This window comes from Mesoplodon densirostris, chromosome 11 (genome assembly GCF_025265405.1).
Source record: "Mesoplodon densirostris isolate mMesDen1 chromosome 11, mMesDen1 primary haplotype, whole genome shotgun sequence".
In the NCBI taxonomy this organism is placed as follows: domain Eukaryota; kingdom Metazoa; phylum Chordata; class Mammalia; order Artiodactyla; family Ziphiidae; genus Mesoplodon; species Mesoplodon densirostris.
In genome coordinates, this window is record NC_082671.1 from 70,686,075 (window position 1) to 70,702,407 (window position 16,333).

Here is a 16,333-nt window from a genome sequence, read left to right on the forward strand (position 1 = left end):
TTACCTTGTTCCCTCTCACTCCCTGCTGTCCATTCTCTGTCCTGCAGTCAGAGTGACTTTTGAAAATGCGAATCTGATCACATCACTCCCCTGTTTAAAATCTTTAGTGGCTCCCCATGCCTCTCAGGAAAAAGTCCAAGGTTCTCAGCATGTCCACAAGTCCCCACAGGCCGGTGAGACCCAGCCCCCACCCCATTCTCCATCCTTGGCTTCTCTCCACCCTCCAGTGTGCCTCCTTTCTGCCTCAGGGGCTTTGCACTTACTGTTCCCTTCCTCTCCTCTTACCCCAACTTCACTGGCGATGCCCTCATAGCCCTTACCAAGCAGCTAAAGTATCATTTCCTTGGAGAAACATTCCCCGAATGCCCTATCATTTACCCTCATGCCACTTGCTGTTCCTTTACAACATTTATCACAACCATGATTAAAAAATTATTTGTATGATTACTTTCTTAGTCTCCATTTCTCTTGCTAGACTACAAGCCCATGAACCAGGAACTGTGTCTGCTCTATTTGTCACTGTTTCCCCAATATCTAGCATAATGCCTGGCACATTTTAAGCACCGATTCAATATATGTGAACACATGAGCTGGCCCAAGGTCTCAGCTGGGAAGTGGTGGGACTGAGACTAGAACCCAGACCTGTCTGAATCCAAGCTTCTCCTCCTGTTCCAGGCTTGCCATCTCCCCACCCATGGGGAGAAGGTCATTTGCAATGGGAGATGGACTCATAGGGATTTCAGGCAACTGCTCCTTGAACTTGGGGGTGAGGGTAGGGGAGCTGTTTTTGGAGGTATCAGGACAGGTAGAAAAGAATCTCCCAGGTTTATTTTTCTGGTCGGGAAGGAGGAAGAAAGGAAACGAATGTGTATCGAATTAGCCACATGTGACTTGGGCTAAGCAGGGCCAGATGCCCTGGGTGAGAAGACTTGTTGCCCCACTTTACCCATTAGGAGAGTGAAACCAGAGCAGTCAATGGCCCAAGGTCACACAGCGGGTAAATGGCAAACCTAGGACTGGAACTCTGGTCTTCTTGGCTCCAAAGCTGAACAGCAACTCCCTTATAATGGCCACCTTTTAGAGGCTAATGCCTGCATGGAGATGGCGGCCAGGCTCAAGGGGAGCCTCAAGTCTCACTGAGAATGACAGAGCCATGAAGGGGTTAAGGCTGCAGCGCCCTTGGAGATTCACAGTCCCGTGCTCCTCATAGCTCTGGGTTTACTTGGACCAGGGCTTAGCCTGAAACCTCATCCATCCACCACTAAGTGAGAAAATGCCTCCCCTTTCACTCCTTCAGTACCTTCAAGGAGAAAGTCTCCAGGGGATGTGGGGTCTCTTTAATGGCTAACACCTACCAATCTCCCTTTTTAACAGAGAGGCAGCAGGGCTCGGGCTCAGAACCTTTAGCTGACAACACTCTCTAGTTAGAATTTAGTGACATTTCTGGGTTGGTTTTTTTTTCTTCTTTTATTCTTTCCTTTGAACCTTCTATATAAAGAATATGATTCTAGTTTTCTATTTGTGGTGGTGATGTAAAGTTTTGTTTTAATGTAAGTGAAAAAATGCGTATTGATTTAATGGACAGTATGGTAAGTAATAGGTTATATGAGGCTTGGCAAAAAAAATCATAAGAGCAGGAGGAGAATAACTGGCATTTGGGAAGCATTAACATGGTCCCACCACCTCATTGTACAGACTGGGAAAACTGAGGCTCTGACCACAAGGAAGGTCAGTGTCTGAGTTCAGCTGCAAGTTAGTGGCCCAGCCAGGCACCCCCATCACAGACTCCCCTGTCCCAAACCACCACTCAGGAAAGCCTGCCCACCTGATGCCTTGCTCTGTGGGCCTCCTCAGGGTGGAAGCAGTTTTGACAGCATCTCTGGGCAAGCACATTAGCTTCAAAGTGTTCACAGGGGGCATTCCCAGCCACCCCCTCCATATCAGTTGAATCAGGCCAGGGCAGCTCCTGCAATCCGATGGTGGGACCTGGGAAGAATTAGGGGTGGAGGGGAGGCAAAGACCAGCTGACTGGCTGGCAGCCCACCTGGACTCCAGCCCCAGCTTGCCGCCAGACAGCCAAGGACCAATGAAATGAGGTTATCCATCAATTCTTTCACCTGTTCACTTATTCACTCAACAGACACTCATTAAGCACCTCCTAAGCACCAGGCACCCTGCCAAACATTTGACATGTGATTTCTAGTCATTACTGCAGTGTTGCTCAAAGTGTATTTTGAGGACCCTGCATTAGACTCAGCTGAGCTGCTCATAAAATGCATATTCCCAGTTCCTTCCCTGATCCACCCAGCCAGAATCCCTGGAGGTGAGGTACTTATACAAGGCATTTATACAATGCATTTTATACATGTCTCCTAGGCGATTCCAATGCACCCCAAAGTTTGAGTACCCTTGCCTTACAGTTATCCTGCATTGTTGATCAAATTAATGCCAATTTCAGATGAGGCAACTAAGTCTCACAGAGATTCCATAACTTGTTCAAAGTCCCAGTGGCTGAACTGGATTCAAACCCAGTCTTTGTGCCTCCCCATCCTCTCAGAGGTGGGCGTGAGGGACACTGGATCACACTGCCAACTCACACAGGTCCCTTGGGAAACATTGAGAGTGAGGCAAGTGGCCAGCCAGGTATTTTCAGAATTGAGGACAAAATCATGGATGAAAGTGAACAAAAGGTCACACCGCAAGTCTGGCAGAGCTCAGCCAAAGAGAACCCCTGGTGTTGTGGTGAGCACATGGCTCTTCCTCTGGGCACCACTGAGGGCTCCAACCCCAAGCCCTGGCGGGGCGGGGAGCCCCGTCAGAAGAGTGACTTGAAGATGCTCTCCTCACCCCAGCAAGCGGGGTGGGGTGAGAGGAATCCATATCCCCAAACACACATGCACCTTACTGTGCCCCCAGGTCATCTGCTCATACCTGTCGAGTTTCCTCCAAAGCGTCGCAGGGGATCTGGCCTTAGTTGCCAATCTTGGGGGAGAGCTGGGGAATTTCACATCCTCCCCTGGGGCAACCAGGGAGAAGATTCCTGGCTCCTTCACCATCAGACCTGGGGAAGTGGCAGGGCACAGTGGAGGTTGGGGGCACCACTGGCCCTTCAGTGGCCCCGGGGTCTCCAATTCTCCTCGAGCTGTTATCTCCCTGCGCCGTTCCCTGTTCCCAGTAGTGCAGAGGGTAGGCATCCGTCCTGCCCAGCCTGGGCGGTTCCTTCCCAACCCCGCCACATAAAGGAGCAACGCCTCGGACTGAGAAAGCAGCTTAATCCCCTGTGGGCGGGTGTGGGGTGCTCTTATACACATGCCCCTCACTGCTCCTGCTTCCCCCTCCCACCCCCAACCAATTGGCAGAATCCTTCTCTAAAATGCACTTTAGGTGTGGCTATAACAATGAAAAACCTTCAGCGGACATGCATGCCCCACCCGGGGAATGGACCCCTGGACCTCTCTCCATCCAGCTAGTCAGACAGTCCCTCCCCGTGTCCCTCACCCCTCTACCTTTTCCCACTAGCCTTTCCTCCCTCTCAACCTTTCCGCTCGCGGTACTAACCTCGGCTCGGGTTTCCACACACAAGGGGGTGCTGGGATGAGGTGCCAGGGGTCACAGCCTTTCTATTTTAACAATGAATCAGAACGTTGCCTGGGAGGTGGACGAAGACCACGCCCCTGCCGCTCTCGCATAGGCTCTTTCTAGGTGCTTCATTTACATGAAGACCTTGGGATTGGACAACCCGACGGCAAGGGGTGGGGCGGAAGCGGGCGGCGCCCAGATGCCTCCGAGTGCCAGACCCGCTGCACGCTCAGCCCGAGCAGCAGTGGCAGGGTTCCCAGGGGGTTCTTGAGAGGGCTGGCACGGGCGATTCTGGCTCTTTTTTTTTTTTTTCTTTTTGATTCTGGCTCTTTTTAATCTCTTTCCCTTCGGTTCGTTCCCGCCACAGTCTCCTAGGCTGGCTTTGGCTCTGCGTCTCAATTTTCTTATCTGTAAAATGGAGGTGGCAGTAGTACCTGTGAGGATGAAATGAAATGCCCAGGGCTTTTCAACCATTTGCACATCCATTTGCACACTTCCACTGATGTGGAGCTCACTCACAAAATGCAAAGCTCCTCCTTTTTAAAAAATATGCCTTCTTTTCTAAGCGAACATTCTGCACTATGCGCCAGCTTCTATTCCAAAAGCTTTACATCTACGAGGACGTAGTAACCTGAAGGATTAAGTACCAAGATCCTCATTTCACAGCAACTAGGATCAGAGAAATTAACTACTTCGCCAGTGTCACCCAGCTAGTAAGTGGCAGAGCCAAGACTAAAACCCTGGTGAGTCTGGACTCCACTGGTCAATACAGAGCATCTTCATTCACTAGTTCACTCAGACATTCACAGGTACCTGGTACATGCCAGGCCTGTGCTGGGCACCAGGGCTATGAATAAAACGTGGCTCCTTCTGAGAGGGGGAGCCCACTGACCAGGGGGAGAGACAGACCCCTGAACAGGTCATCCTGGCACAAGACGGAGTGGGTGAAAGCACACCTTCGTAACAAGGAGAGTGATCTTTCTGCTCAGTCCCAATTACTGTAAGCAAAACAGAGAGCCGTGAGGCTCTAGCACTTGTAGTGAGGCCACGGGATCTTGAGACAGTTACTTGACCTCTCTGAGTCAGGGGGTGGGTGGGTGCTTGGTTTGAGTTTGAAAAGCAGGGTATGGCCCCAGCTCTCTAGCCCCTACCAACCAGTAAAATCTGGAGCCAACTCAGCGTGGCACTCCTGACACTTCATTCAATACTTAGAGCCCCTACTTTGTCCGTTGTGTGTGCTGAGGACACATCAGTGCACAAAAGAGCGAACCTCCTGTTTTTGTGGCACTTACGTTCTCGTGGAGACAAACAGATCCCAAACATGATAAAGAAGCAATATATGGAGTATGTCGGCTGGTGTTAGGTGCTAAGGAGAAAAATGAAGGGGTCGGGGGGTTGGAAGTGGCTGGTGTGGGGAGAGCATTATTTTTTAAATAAGGTGGTCAGGAAGTATTTACAGCTAGATCTCATATATATACACACATATATTTAGTCAATAAAACAATTCCAATGGCTCTATTTCTTATTTAACATTACAAAAAGCCAAAAATAAATATTTAGAAAATGTTAAACATTAAAAAATAAATAAATAAGGTGGTCGGCGATGGCCTCTCTGAGATGGTGACCTTTGAGCAAAGACCTGGAGAAGACGTGGCAGTGAGCCTGCAGGTCCTGGGAAAAGCATTTCAGGCTGAGGGGAAAGAAGCAGCGAGGCTGGAGGGGAAAGAATAAGGAGGTGAGGGGGAGAGTCAGTGGGCGGGATTGGTGGGCTGTCCTGAGTGCTCTCCGCAGCTCTGGAGCTACCTGGTTGCATTCCTCCAGGGCAGGGAAAACACTTGCGGTGGGGGGATTGGGGGTGGGCAGCAGCCAGGGTCCTGAAGGGGGCCGGTGAGCCAAGGGTGTGTTGGGACGAGTGAAGGGGTCTGTTGGAGGAAGCCCCCTCCTGTGGGGGACAGTGGTACTTTCATCCCTGTGATGGGAAGGGCAGCTACAACCCCATTGTATAGATGGGAAACTCAAGACTCAAGAAAGTTGCCCAAAGCCACCGAGACCCTCGATGACAGTGCCTGGTCTGAAAACACACTCTTGAGTTCTGTGGAATGGCTCAGGGCATAATGGTGGCAGCCAGGGCAGCATCCCACTTGTCACCATTTAGCCCCAGCCTCCCATTGCCCTTTCTGCTCCCTGAAGAGTCTGTGCCTGCTCACCTCTACCCCTTGGCTCACGCCCTTCCCCTCGGCGCAGACATACCTCTTCAGAGATTTGGGGAAGCAGAACAGTAAGTGACAGTTCTAATCCCACTCTACCCCCCTGAGCCTCAGTTTCCTCACTGATCAAGCGGGAAGGGTCATCCCAGGCCTCCGGTCTCACAGGCCTGTTGGAGTGTCACATGGTCTGGGCAGGCAAGGTAGCGATGCAGGGGGCTGTGACCCAGTGGAGCAGGGGCTGGAAGGTATGAGTCTCTAAAGTGGTCATCAGGGTTGGCTCCAGCCCAAAGCTACCTACCCTGTAAAGTGGTGATCCAAAGCCTGCAGAAGCTGGAGAAGCTGGAAATCTGAACTTTTATATAAAACCTCAAAAAATTTTAAATATGGCTAAGTCAAATTGTTTTTAAACATTATGTGAGTCAAATCAAACTAATCTTCAGGACTTCTCTTTTATGCAGTGTCTCTGAAATGGTAAATCACAGATTTTCATCCTTTAGTGATGGCTTAAATGCCCACCCCCTCCAGGAAGCCCTCCTTGGCTTCCCCAGCCTTAGGTGAGGGCTCACTCTGCGGGGATCCTGTGCAAGACTCCCGTTGTTCCTGGGGTGTCTTTCACATTGTCGACCACGTGAGTGGCGCCCCCTGGAGGTAAGATCCTGGATCTCCGCCTCCCGTTTCTTTGGGTTTGTTCAGCTAGGCCAGCAGTGTTAACGTATGTATCTAGGGTGTGACTTAATTCTTTGCAGAAGGACCCATGGCTTGGGTATATCTACCTTCTTGATCCTTCCCTGGAGATGTACATGTGCCCAGCCAGAGATGACCCTCAGCTTAAATCCCAGCTCCAACTGAGAGAGAGTGAGCAGTTAGAACTCAGCTAAAACAGTGTCCTGGAGGACATCAGGGTAGGGTTGGGGGGTATCTCAATGTGCCTCACCTGCAAAATGGGCTTAATGGAATTACCTACCCTGTGGGGTTATGGTGAGAACTCAGTGAGTTAAACCAGGTAAAGAGGGACTGGTATACAGTGAGTGCTCAGTAAATGTTCTCTCTCCTCCTCTCTGTCCCTATAGAAACAGCTCAGGGAATTAAGCCCCTGGAGGGCACGGACCACCCTGTCTTGCTCACCAGTGTATCCCCAGTGCTAAGCACCCAATACTGGTGCTTTACTAAGCACTTCCCTACCAGTGCTCAGTAAACACTTGGTAACCGAGAGCAAGTGGTGCCTGCATGACAGGAGGGTCTGCCCACCCCTCCCCAGGATTATTGCTTGAGGGTCTTGGAGCTTCCAGTCCCCCGGGTGCACCCTGACGCTGCCACCAGGGAGATTTCTCTCAAATGAATCCCTGACTCTGACTCTCGCCAGGCTCAACCCCTACTCCCACATCGGAGGCTCCCACTGCCCCAAGATAAGGGTCCAGATCCTTAGCTCAGTATCTGAGGCCCTTAAGGGTCTGGTCCCTGCCGGCCTCTGCAGCTTTCTCCTCTCCTCTGACCCCTTTGCTCACCAAGGGCTCTCTGCCTGCCCATCCCCTCTCCCATCCACCTAGCCAAGCCATCTTCCAAGACTCCTTTCAATGTCACCTCCTCTCTGTTCTGTGCCCCCCTGGGCCTATACTTTATTGAACCGACCTCCAGGGTGATCTCCATGTGTCTGTCTCCTTCATGAGATGTGAGGATCATGTCTTATTATCTATAACGGGGTAACTTTTGATGTAACTTAACCTGAGACTCAGTTTTCTCAACTGTTGAATGGAGCTAGTACCCACTTCACAGTGCTGTTGTTGAGTTAATGTCATCACTGGCACACTGGAGGTGCTTGATAAATTTGTCTTCCATCCTCCTTCTTCTGGTTATTTGCCAATCATGGTGACTAAGGGGGAAGGGAGAGGGCAAAGCTCACTGGACAGGGAAGGTTTCAGCAAGGGCCCACGGGAGATGGTTGTGGCGATGAGCAGAAAAAACTAGATTCGGAAACTTGCAGACGGGAAAGCATGGCACTAGGGCCAAGAAAATCTCAAAAAGATTATTTCAAGGGTTACCTGTGAGGAGGGGGAATGGGTCCAGTGTAATCCAGCCAGGACTGGCCAAAAACCTACAGCGATTCAGGTCCTGTTTCAAGAGCAGAAACACAGAAATGACTGACACAACTTCCCATTCAGAAAGCTCAGGGCCTGTCTCGGGGGAAAGAGGTAACCAGGTTATAATATGTTCAGTGTTTAAAAGAAAGAAACGCAAAGTATCCCGGGAGCCCAGATGGAGAAATGACTGATTGCCAGGTGTCAAGGAAGGCTTCCCAGAGGAGGCAGCTCAGAGCCAAGGTGAGAAAGGCGGAGGGCAGAGTGCAAACACCTAAAGAGCTTCTCTGGCATCTGGAGGAGGCAGATGTTTGCTCAGAACAGGACGACTTTTCTTTTATAATTATTTATTTGGCTGCGCCGGGTCTTAGTTGCAGCAAGTGGGATCTTTTAGTTTTGTTGCAGCATTCAGGATCTAGTTCCCCGACCAGGGATCGAACCGGGCCTCCTGCATTGGGAGCACGGAGTCCTAACCACCACTGGACCACCAACGAAGTCCCAGGAGGGTTTTTCTAAGATGGACCTGCTCACAAAAGAGCAGGCAGTGAGCCCTCCAAGCTCAGGATGAATTGGGAACCCCTCCCCAGAGCCCTCCACACAGCTAAAGGGAGGGCAACAGCTCAAGTCTAGGGAACATCAAGGTCAAGGGCATTTTGGAGAGGAAGGAAGCTGAGGCTTAACATTAGATCCCTCTCCTCCTCCCTGCGCTAGTGGGCAGCTCCACCCGGCCTGCTCACCTCAGCCCTCGGGGGAGAATCAGGCCACCCCAAAACAGATCCTACTAGGAGAGTTCTTTCCTCTACTGAGCTGAGGCCTGGCTCCCAGTAACCATGGCCATTGCTCCTTGTTTCACTAGCACAGGCCTGACCCATCTGGGAAGTTCAGTGAGGTAATAGGAACATCTGGATGAGCGTCTGCTATGGCTTTAGTTCCACAGTTGGATCCCCTCTGGACAGCCCTTTACATATTTGGCTCCTGTGTGAGAATCTGCTGCTTGCACCCCAATACCAATTCTCCCGTTAGTAACGCAATCCCCAATTCTTAGTGGGTACACGGTTCTCCAGAATAGACCACGGACCCCAGCCTTCCCTGCAACTAGGAGCTCCCTCTTCCTCCTGCCCTAAGCCTTTGCCACCTGCCTAATAGCACAAGCATCAAGTGTTCCTAAAAGGAGGGCCCTGACCTTCATCCCTTCCTCCTTCCTGCAGCTGAGAGGCAGATATGATGGCTGAAGCTCAGGCAGCCATCTTGGACCACGAGATGGAACCCATGTGTTGAAAATGGCACAAAACAAAAAACTGAAAGCCTGCCATCTCCACTCCAAGCTAGCTACCTTCCATCTTTGTTAACCTAAGAATTCCTCTCTTACATAAGCCAGTTATTTTATTTTACTTATTATTATTATTATTTTTTGTGGTACGCGGGCCTCTCACTGTTGTGGCCTCTCCCGCTGCAGAGCACAGGCTCCGGACACGCAGGCCCAGAGGCCATGGCTCACGGGCCCAGCCTCTCAGCGGCATGTGGGATCTTCCCGGACCAAGGCACGAACCCGTGTCCCCTGCATCGGTAGGCGGACTCTCAACCACTACGCCACCAGGGAAGCCCAGCCAGTTATTTGAAAATCTTGTTTCATATTATATGTAGCTAAATCTAATCATTCCTGATTAAGCTCCTAGAGGTCCCAAACCACAGGGCCCACAGGATGGGGAGCGACAGGAAGAATCCAGGTAGAACATGGAGAGAAAAGACAAGTTCTCCAGAGAGTTCTGACTCTATCACTTTCAACCTTAGGATTGGCAAAAATTACCATGATTCAATTTCCTTGGTCTGCTGGTTTCTGAGGGCACACGTGGGAGAGAGTGGATGAGAACTTAATACTAGTACAAATGTAGGTATAAGTTGTAAAACATCCTATGTCATTGGGGATGGAGAAGAGAGCCCGGCACGGCGGCTCAGTGGCAGCCACGCACACACGGAAGGCACACCTGGGAAAGTCAGGAGCCGTGGGAAGCGGTTCATGCACGTGGTCTCCCTTCAGCCTCCAGGCAGGCCTGCGAGATAGGCGTCTTATAACATCTCACACGTGGGGAGGCAGTCCCAGTGAAGTCAGCAGTGAGGGGCTCACACAGTGGGCCAGCGGCTGAGCCAGGACTCAAACCCCAGCCCGGCTGTGTGTGCGAATCCCCCAGGCTCATCTCTGCTCCTGATCACAAGGGGCTGTGAGGGAGAGACTCACTGCCCCGGGTCAAGTACCAGAACCACCTGGACAGCTTGTACAAGCTCTGCCCTCTGCCCTGGATAGAGGCAGCCAAATGGGGCAAGTCGCCCCACCCCAAGCACGGGGAGGACAACAGGAAGGCAGCAGGGAGAGCAGGTGGAAGGAGTCAAGAAGCCAGGTCACCGGGCCTCCCAGCCACAAGCCCTGAGCTTCACGTTCCCATGGCCAGGTGTGGCCTTCAGACCTGCAGCAGCCAGCACCAGGCGGCGGGCTGATGGTGACAGGGGAGAACGCCCGCCCAGTGCAGGGCCAGGGCTGCTCCTGGCAGCCCCGCCACAGGGTGAGTGGAGGGGAAGGCCGGCTCTGCAGACCCCCGATCCCTGCTCCCCTCCTCCAGGAGCCCCCACGCCCCAGGGCTGAACAGAACCTGCGCTCCCCTCACACACACTCACTAGTCCATCAGCTGCACAGGGGCCTAGAGCTCATGTGTCTCCCCTTTGCAGCCCTAGTGTCAGGGCCCGACACAGCTCCGCTAATCAGGACGCAACCTGAAATTCCTGTGCCCTGGCCCAGAGTCACAGGAACCAGTCAGCGCAAGTGGGGTCTGACAGTCTCCAGAACAGATGCCCGGCTGTCCTCACTGGCACCACATCCACCTGAGGCAGCTGGACCTGGATTCTGCCACCAGCCCAGCTCAGTCAGGAGAAGAGTGAGGAGTGTGAGTGACGTGGGTCACTAACAGGCTGGTTTCCATCGGCTCTGAAGCCGCACCTGAAGGTCTCCCTGGAAGAAGTGTGAAAAAGCAGCAGGCCTCACCAAGCACCAGCCGGCCTCACCAAGCACCAGCCGGCCTCATGAGGGGCCTACTCTGAAAGGGCGAGGCTTTCAGGCAAGTGGAGATGTATTTTCTTTACAAGGGACTAATCGCTCCTTCTTTATTGGGCTCTGTCTGGGAGCTGCTGGAAGCCTGGGGAAGCTGCCCAAGTTTGGGGGTGTGAGGAATACTCCGGGACTCCCCCGTCTCCACCCCTTCAATGTCAGCTAAGGAGGCCAGCAAGGCCAAGGAGAAGGAAGAGGCAAAAAGTCCCAGCCACGAAAAGGCAGAGCCCAGCTCTGCTCAGCCACCAGCCCAGGTTCCAGAGCTGCAGGGAGACCCTGGCTTCTAGCAGTGGTGACGCTGGCCTTCACCCGGGTTGGGGGCCCGGGCCTAGCGCTAGCGTTTCGTGCCCACAGGGAGGACTGCTGGACAGCGAGGATGACCCACACCCCAGCAGCTCCCTCCACCCCAAACGCCTGCCCTCGGCGTGCGGCATCGGGGCCAGGGACAAACCGTCCACACGTGTGCTTACTTTCACAAATGTAATCAAGGTTTGGTGGGGTATACATTTGGGAAGATGCCCCAAACGTGACCCTGGAGGCTCCCCCTGGTGGAGGCCAGCTCTCAGCCACCTACGTCGGCTGGAGTCCAAGCCCCAGGCCGGAGAGATGCTGGCCTCCCAAGTTTGGGCTGGGGAGTCAGCACCTGGGTGCAGGCTGGCTTATGGGACAGCCAAGCTGGGACAGGACAGGTCCTTGCAGCCAAGGCTGGGGCACGGCCTGGGTCTCAAGGCTCAATCCCCGCTGTGCCGGGCTTGGCCTGTCAGCCGGCGGCGCTGGGTCTTACTGGTACGAGTGGCGCTTGGGGGCTTCTTGGTGGAGTTCTGGGCCCGGCTGGGATGTTTCCTCTTGACCTTCTTGCGCCTGTGCGCATGCAGCGAGGCCGTGAGAGAGGAGATCCTGTGGGAGGGCGGAAGCCTGGTGAGGCTCGGCCCTCAGTCTACCCTGGGGAACAGGGTGCGGGTGGAAGTGTGGGCAGGGGGGTGACTGACGGCCCAGCTCATGGAGGGGAAGTCAGGACAGGCCATGGACGCCATTCCAAAGGCAGCACGCTCTGTCCCCAGAGGGCCTGCCAGCTCCTCAGCTCACAGCAAGAAAGGCCCTTACCCCAGGCACTAGGGGTACCCAGGGTCAGACATTCTCAGAGGGTGGAGGTAGGGGGCAGTGAGGGAGGCCGAGGACCACTTGACAAGCAGAGCAGAGGGCTGCCCAGGGCCCCACACGTGCCCCACACCACCCACCACAGGCGCCCTCACAACGCCAGCCATAGCAGCAGGCTCACAGGGGAGGACAGGCCAGGGCTCACCGCTGGGACAGCAGAGGGTCTCTGGACTTCCTGGGTAAGGCTCTGGTCGGCTTCTCCGCAGACGCCGCCTCCTCCTCAGACCTGTGCCCAGCCCCTTGCTAAAGAAGCACAGGAGAAGGACGGTCACAGGGAGCGGTGGATCGAGGGGCCTGGGCACCCTGAGCAGTTGCAGCTCTGTCGCGCGGGGGCATGACCTGCCGCCTCCCTCCCCTGGGCCGGGGCTCAGAGAAGGCCGTGGGTGGAAAGGCCACGTGTGCCCTAAAGCAGGGATGACACGGGCAGAGCTGGATTCCAAAGTCCTCCACCGCCACAGCCTACAGTGGACACACTCAAACACTCACAAATGAACGAACTCTAAGATGGAGAGAAGACTGGTCTTTGCATCAGAACTTACAGAAGAATAAGCACCAAATACAAGGTGAGTGTGAGCTCAGAAAGGATGTGATAAAGCGGTGGCCCTCGAACTTAAGGGCACCGTAACCCATGCTCGGGGTTGTGGTTTACCTGGTGACTGTACGTGCACACGCATATAAACCCCTACGTGACCCAAACACAAGTTTAACTGAAACAAACGTTTCATAAGACAGCACTTGCTGTGATGCTTTCTGATATTTTCAATGATATCATGTTCCTTTTCTTTAAAAAAAAAAATGCTGGTTAGAACTTGCTATGACTCACACCCCACAGATCAGGGCACAGAGACATACCGTGCAGAGGGAGTGATCACAATCAACCGCTCTCTCAAGGGCTCCTAGTGGATCGACCACTTTTATCCTCCACAGCGACCCCACGAGGCAGCTGCTATCATCAGTGACCCCAAGGTAGTGGTGAAGGGAAGCAGACAAGGCAGAGAGACCTGCCCAGGTTCCCACAGCCACTAGTGGTGGAGCGGGCCTCTGAAGCCCCAGGCTCGGGGCTTTTGTCCAGGCCCTGGAGGGTGCCCCAGAGGAAAGAGCCCCTCACACTGGAATCCTATGACATGGAGCCGCACTTAGTGACCCCCGGCCAGCCAGGCTGCCCCTGTGTCCCTTCTTCCCTGGGGCTGCGAGGGAGACCCACCTCAGGCGGGGGCAGTCCGAGCAGCCGGGCCGCTGAGAGATCCAGGTTGCTGATGGTGGTCACGGTGACCGTGTGGTTGAGGTGGTCGTACTGCACCGGCTCGGTCTTTGCTGTCACCAGCCGGTCCAGTTCGTCTGCCTCCTCTGTGCAGATGGGCACAGAGCCAGGCCTCAGCCCCAGGGCACAAGTAAGCAGGCTCCAGCCACCGCCCCCTGCCCCCAGCCCTGGAGTGCAGTGGTCCCCCTGCTCTATCGGAGGGCATCCAGGAAGCCCCCAGCTCCAGAGCCTGGCCTGCAAATGCTGTAAATGACCCCCAACTCTTCCCTTCATGCTCCAGGGAGACCTCAGACCCCCTGGTCCCCCCCAGGACAAAGCTGGAGCCACACCAGGAGCTGCTGCTTCCCCTACCCCTCCACCCCCAGTCCCTCCAGGCCTCAGAAGCTAGCCTTTCTGCTCATGATCGGTTTACCAAGAGGTTTGGATCTCCTCCTGGTCTCTGATCCACTGACATTTAGAGACAGCAGAGGACTACCCCTGGCTGCCAGGTCACCACCAAGAACCCTAAAACAAGGGACGTCAGCTTCTGTGCAGCCCTCACACCCACCAAGGGATAAATAAACTCAGCCTGTTGGCTATTCTCCAGGACAGGCCAAGGATGGGATTACCCAGCGCCTCCTCTCTCTCTGCCAGCATCTTCAAGTATTCCTGGTGGCGCTGAAACCAAAGGGAAGGGAACATGGTGAGTATGGCCTCTCAGCCCAACCTCAGGCAGAGGCACTGCTCACCTCCAGGGTGAGTAAGACCATGACTTGAAGAGAAAGACCAGGAGATCTCACCCTAAACCTTCCCCAGTCCTGGGCCCACAGTGTCTCTATCTGTATAAACTGCTCCCCAGGCCTGCCCACACCTCCCCTCATCCCTGCAGGTGCCCCTTTTCGAGCCATCGAGGCTGCAAGTCCCCTGGAAGTCAGAGGCACCCTCCTGCCCTCTCCCTCTGCACCTCCTCCCGGAGCTTCTTCTGCTCCTCCTTGAGCCGCTTCTTGATCTCCTCAATGGCTGCCTTCTTCCGCTCCACCTTCCGCTTGTGGAAGCCTGTCAGGTACTCCCTACAGCAGAGGCAAGAAAGAAAGTCAGCATACAAGGAAAGAAGAGCTTACTCCACAGAGAGAAAAAAAAAAGACAAAAACCTAATACTGCACTCACCATGTGCCAAGCACCATTCCAAAAATGTACACATTAACTCATGTAATCCTCATAGCAACCTGAGTAGTAGGTACCCATCCCCATTTTACAGATGGGAGACACTGAGGCACAGAGAGGCAAGGTTACTTGCCCAAGGTCACAGAGAGTGTAAGGTTAGGGAAAGAGAGGGAGATGCTGCCTCTCTCCACTCACTACCCTCCAGGGCTCTCAGCCGCCAGCAACAGGGCCAGGCGGTGGGCACAGGCTGAGGGCCTTTGAACCTAGAACAGGTGAGGGTCCTTTCTTCTCTGGCAAACTCCATTACTCAGTGAATTAAGCCACTTCTAGTGGGGCTTTCAAGGCCACCCTCACCCAAACCTCCACGAACTCTCCATTGGACCAACCCCCCCATTTGCCCAGGACCCCGCCCATGGACTCATCTGTAAGTTGTGTTGATGCCACCCTGAGTTTCTTTTTATTACTTATTTATTTATTCTTTTTGGCTGCATTGGGTCTTCGTTGCTGCGCGCGGGCTTTCTCTAGTTGCGGCGAGTGGGGACTACTCTTCGTTGCGGTGCGTGGGTTTCTCATTGCAGTGGCTTCTCTTGTTGTGCAGCACGGGCTCTAGGCGCATGGGCTTCAGTAGTTGTGGCACGCAGGCTCAGTAGTTGTGGCTCGCAGTCTCCAGAGCGCAGGCTCAGTGGTTGTGGCTCACGGGCTTAGTTGCTCCGCGGCATGTGGAATCTTCCCGGACCAGGGCTCGAACCCATGTCCTCTGCATTGGCAGGCAGATTCTTAACCACTGCGCCAACAGGGAAGTCCCACCCTGAGTTTCTTGATGATGCTTCAGCATTCCCCTCCCTCCCCCTATCTGATCTCAGCCCCTCTCATCTCTCTAGAGCTTGCTGCACCATTCCCATCTGTTCCGGGGCCCAACGCTAGGCTTTTCACTGACCCACTACCATATGCCCAGGTGGCACTCTGAATGGGGGACATGTGATGGGCCGGACGCTAAGGCTTAGGGGTCCGACTCAGGGATCCCGAGGCCTGGCGCGCACACCCCGAAGGAGCTTAGTAATCGCCTGGTGAATAAATGAATTTAAGCCACTCGTTTCATTCACTCATCGTTCATCAAAAGCAGCTGAGTCGGCTGTGTGCGGGGCCGCCGGGCTGGGCTACAGAGGTCGAAGCCACCGCTCGGAGACCCGAGCTCTCCGCTCTCGGGTGGCGCGTAGAGCAACGCTAGGCAGGTTGGGGAGCCGAAAGGAGAAGTAAGGGCGGGGCGGACGATTCCATTCCTCTGGGCTGGGGGCCCAGAGCGCCCGCTTCCTTCCGCGGGAGCTTCGCACCACGCCCAGAGGGCGGGACCGGAAGGGCCCTCCGCGTGAGCGTGTGCTGGCGGACCTGGCCTTAGCCTTGCCCGGCGGCCCGAAGAGGATACGGTCCAGCCTTGACACTCACCGCCGCTTCTCCTCGTCGAAGCTCAAAATGAGCCGCGGCCGCCGGCCGTCGCCATCTCGCTTCTTCTTCTTGTTGCGGCCCATAGCGGTGAGGCCTCGGCGGCGCGGCCTCGGCGGCGCGGCTCCCTCTCACCTGACACTTCCGGGTGTAGCGTTTCCAGCCTCCCGGAAGTGCCCCGCAGAGACGCCCCGCAGTTCCGCTCGTCAGGCCCCGCCTTTTAAAGGGGCCGCCCAGCCCGTCTCCCCGTCCCCCTCTTCTGACTGTAACAGGCAAGATTCCTGCCCTCCCCAACCCACCCCCGCGACTCCCAGCCCCACTCCCTCTCTTAGACTAACAACGGTGAGAGCGAGACCCAGAGGTCCCAGCGCCT

General features: G+C 54.5%; 2 protein-coding genes across 3 annotated transcripts in view; both read right to left on the bottom strand.

Moving 5' to 3' along the window:
* TRIOBP (TRIO and F-actin binding protein) overlaps positions 1-3,644 on the bottom strand; it is a 58,732-nt gene extending 55,088 nt beyond the window's left edge. Inside the window, exons 1-3 of the mRNA XM_060113970.1 lie at positions 3,559-3,644; positions 2,932-3,061; positions 1,826-1,986 (exon numbers count right to left, since the gene is read on the bottom strand). Of these exons, the coding sequence (XP_059969953.1) occupies positions 1,826-1,939 (114 nt within the window). The 5' untranslated portion in view covers positions 1,940-1,986; positions 2,932-3,061; positions 3,559-3,644. The remainder of the gene's footprint in view (positions 1-1,825; positions 1,987-2,931; positions 3,062-3,558) is intronic.
* A 7,779-nt stretch (positions 3,645-11,423) lies between these two features.
* On the bottom strand, positions 11,424-16,118 carry NOL12 (nucleolar protein 12). Of its 2 annotated transcripts, none has more exons than XM_060112501.1 (6): positions 15,964-16,118; positions 14,321-14,426; positions 13,986-14,034; positions 13,321-13,463; positions 12,262-12,359; positions 11,424-11,855 (listed from the first exon to the last, which is right to left on the bottom strand). In XM_060112501.1, the coding sequence occupies exons 1-6, from the start codon at positions 16,044-16,046 to the stop codon at positions 11,690-11,692; spliced, it is 645 nt and encodes a 214-aa protein (XP_059968484.1). In that variant the 5' UTR covers positions 16,047-16,118; the 3' UTR covers positions 11,424-11,689. The 2 variants fall into 2 exon arrangements, with proteins under 2 accessions (XP_059968484.1, XP_059968485.1); XM_060112502.1 differs by having other exon boundaries at positions 11,770-11,855; positions 12,238-12,359.
* Between the last annotated feature and the right edge of the window lie 215 nt (positions 16,119-16,333).

Bases quoted from the DNA above. Each gene is read 5' to 3' on its own strand.
- NOL12 (XM_060112501.1), bottom strand. From the start codon at position 16,046: ATGGGCCGCAACAAGAAGAAGAAGCGAGATGGCGACGGCCGGCGGCCG. The intron at 14,035-14,320 runs GTGCAGAGGGAG...CTTTGGTTTCAG, and splicing joins AGAAGAAGCTCCGGGAGGAG to CGCCACCAGGAATACTTGAA. The intron at 11,856-12,261 runs GTGAGCCCTGGC...GCCCTCCCACAG, and splicing joins GACCCTCTGCTGTCCCAGCG to GATCTCCTCTCTCACGGCCT.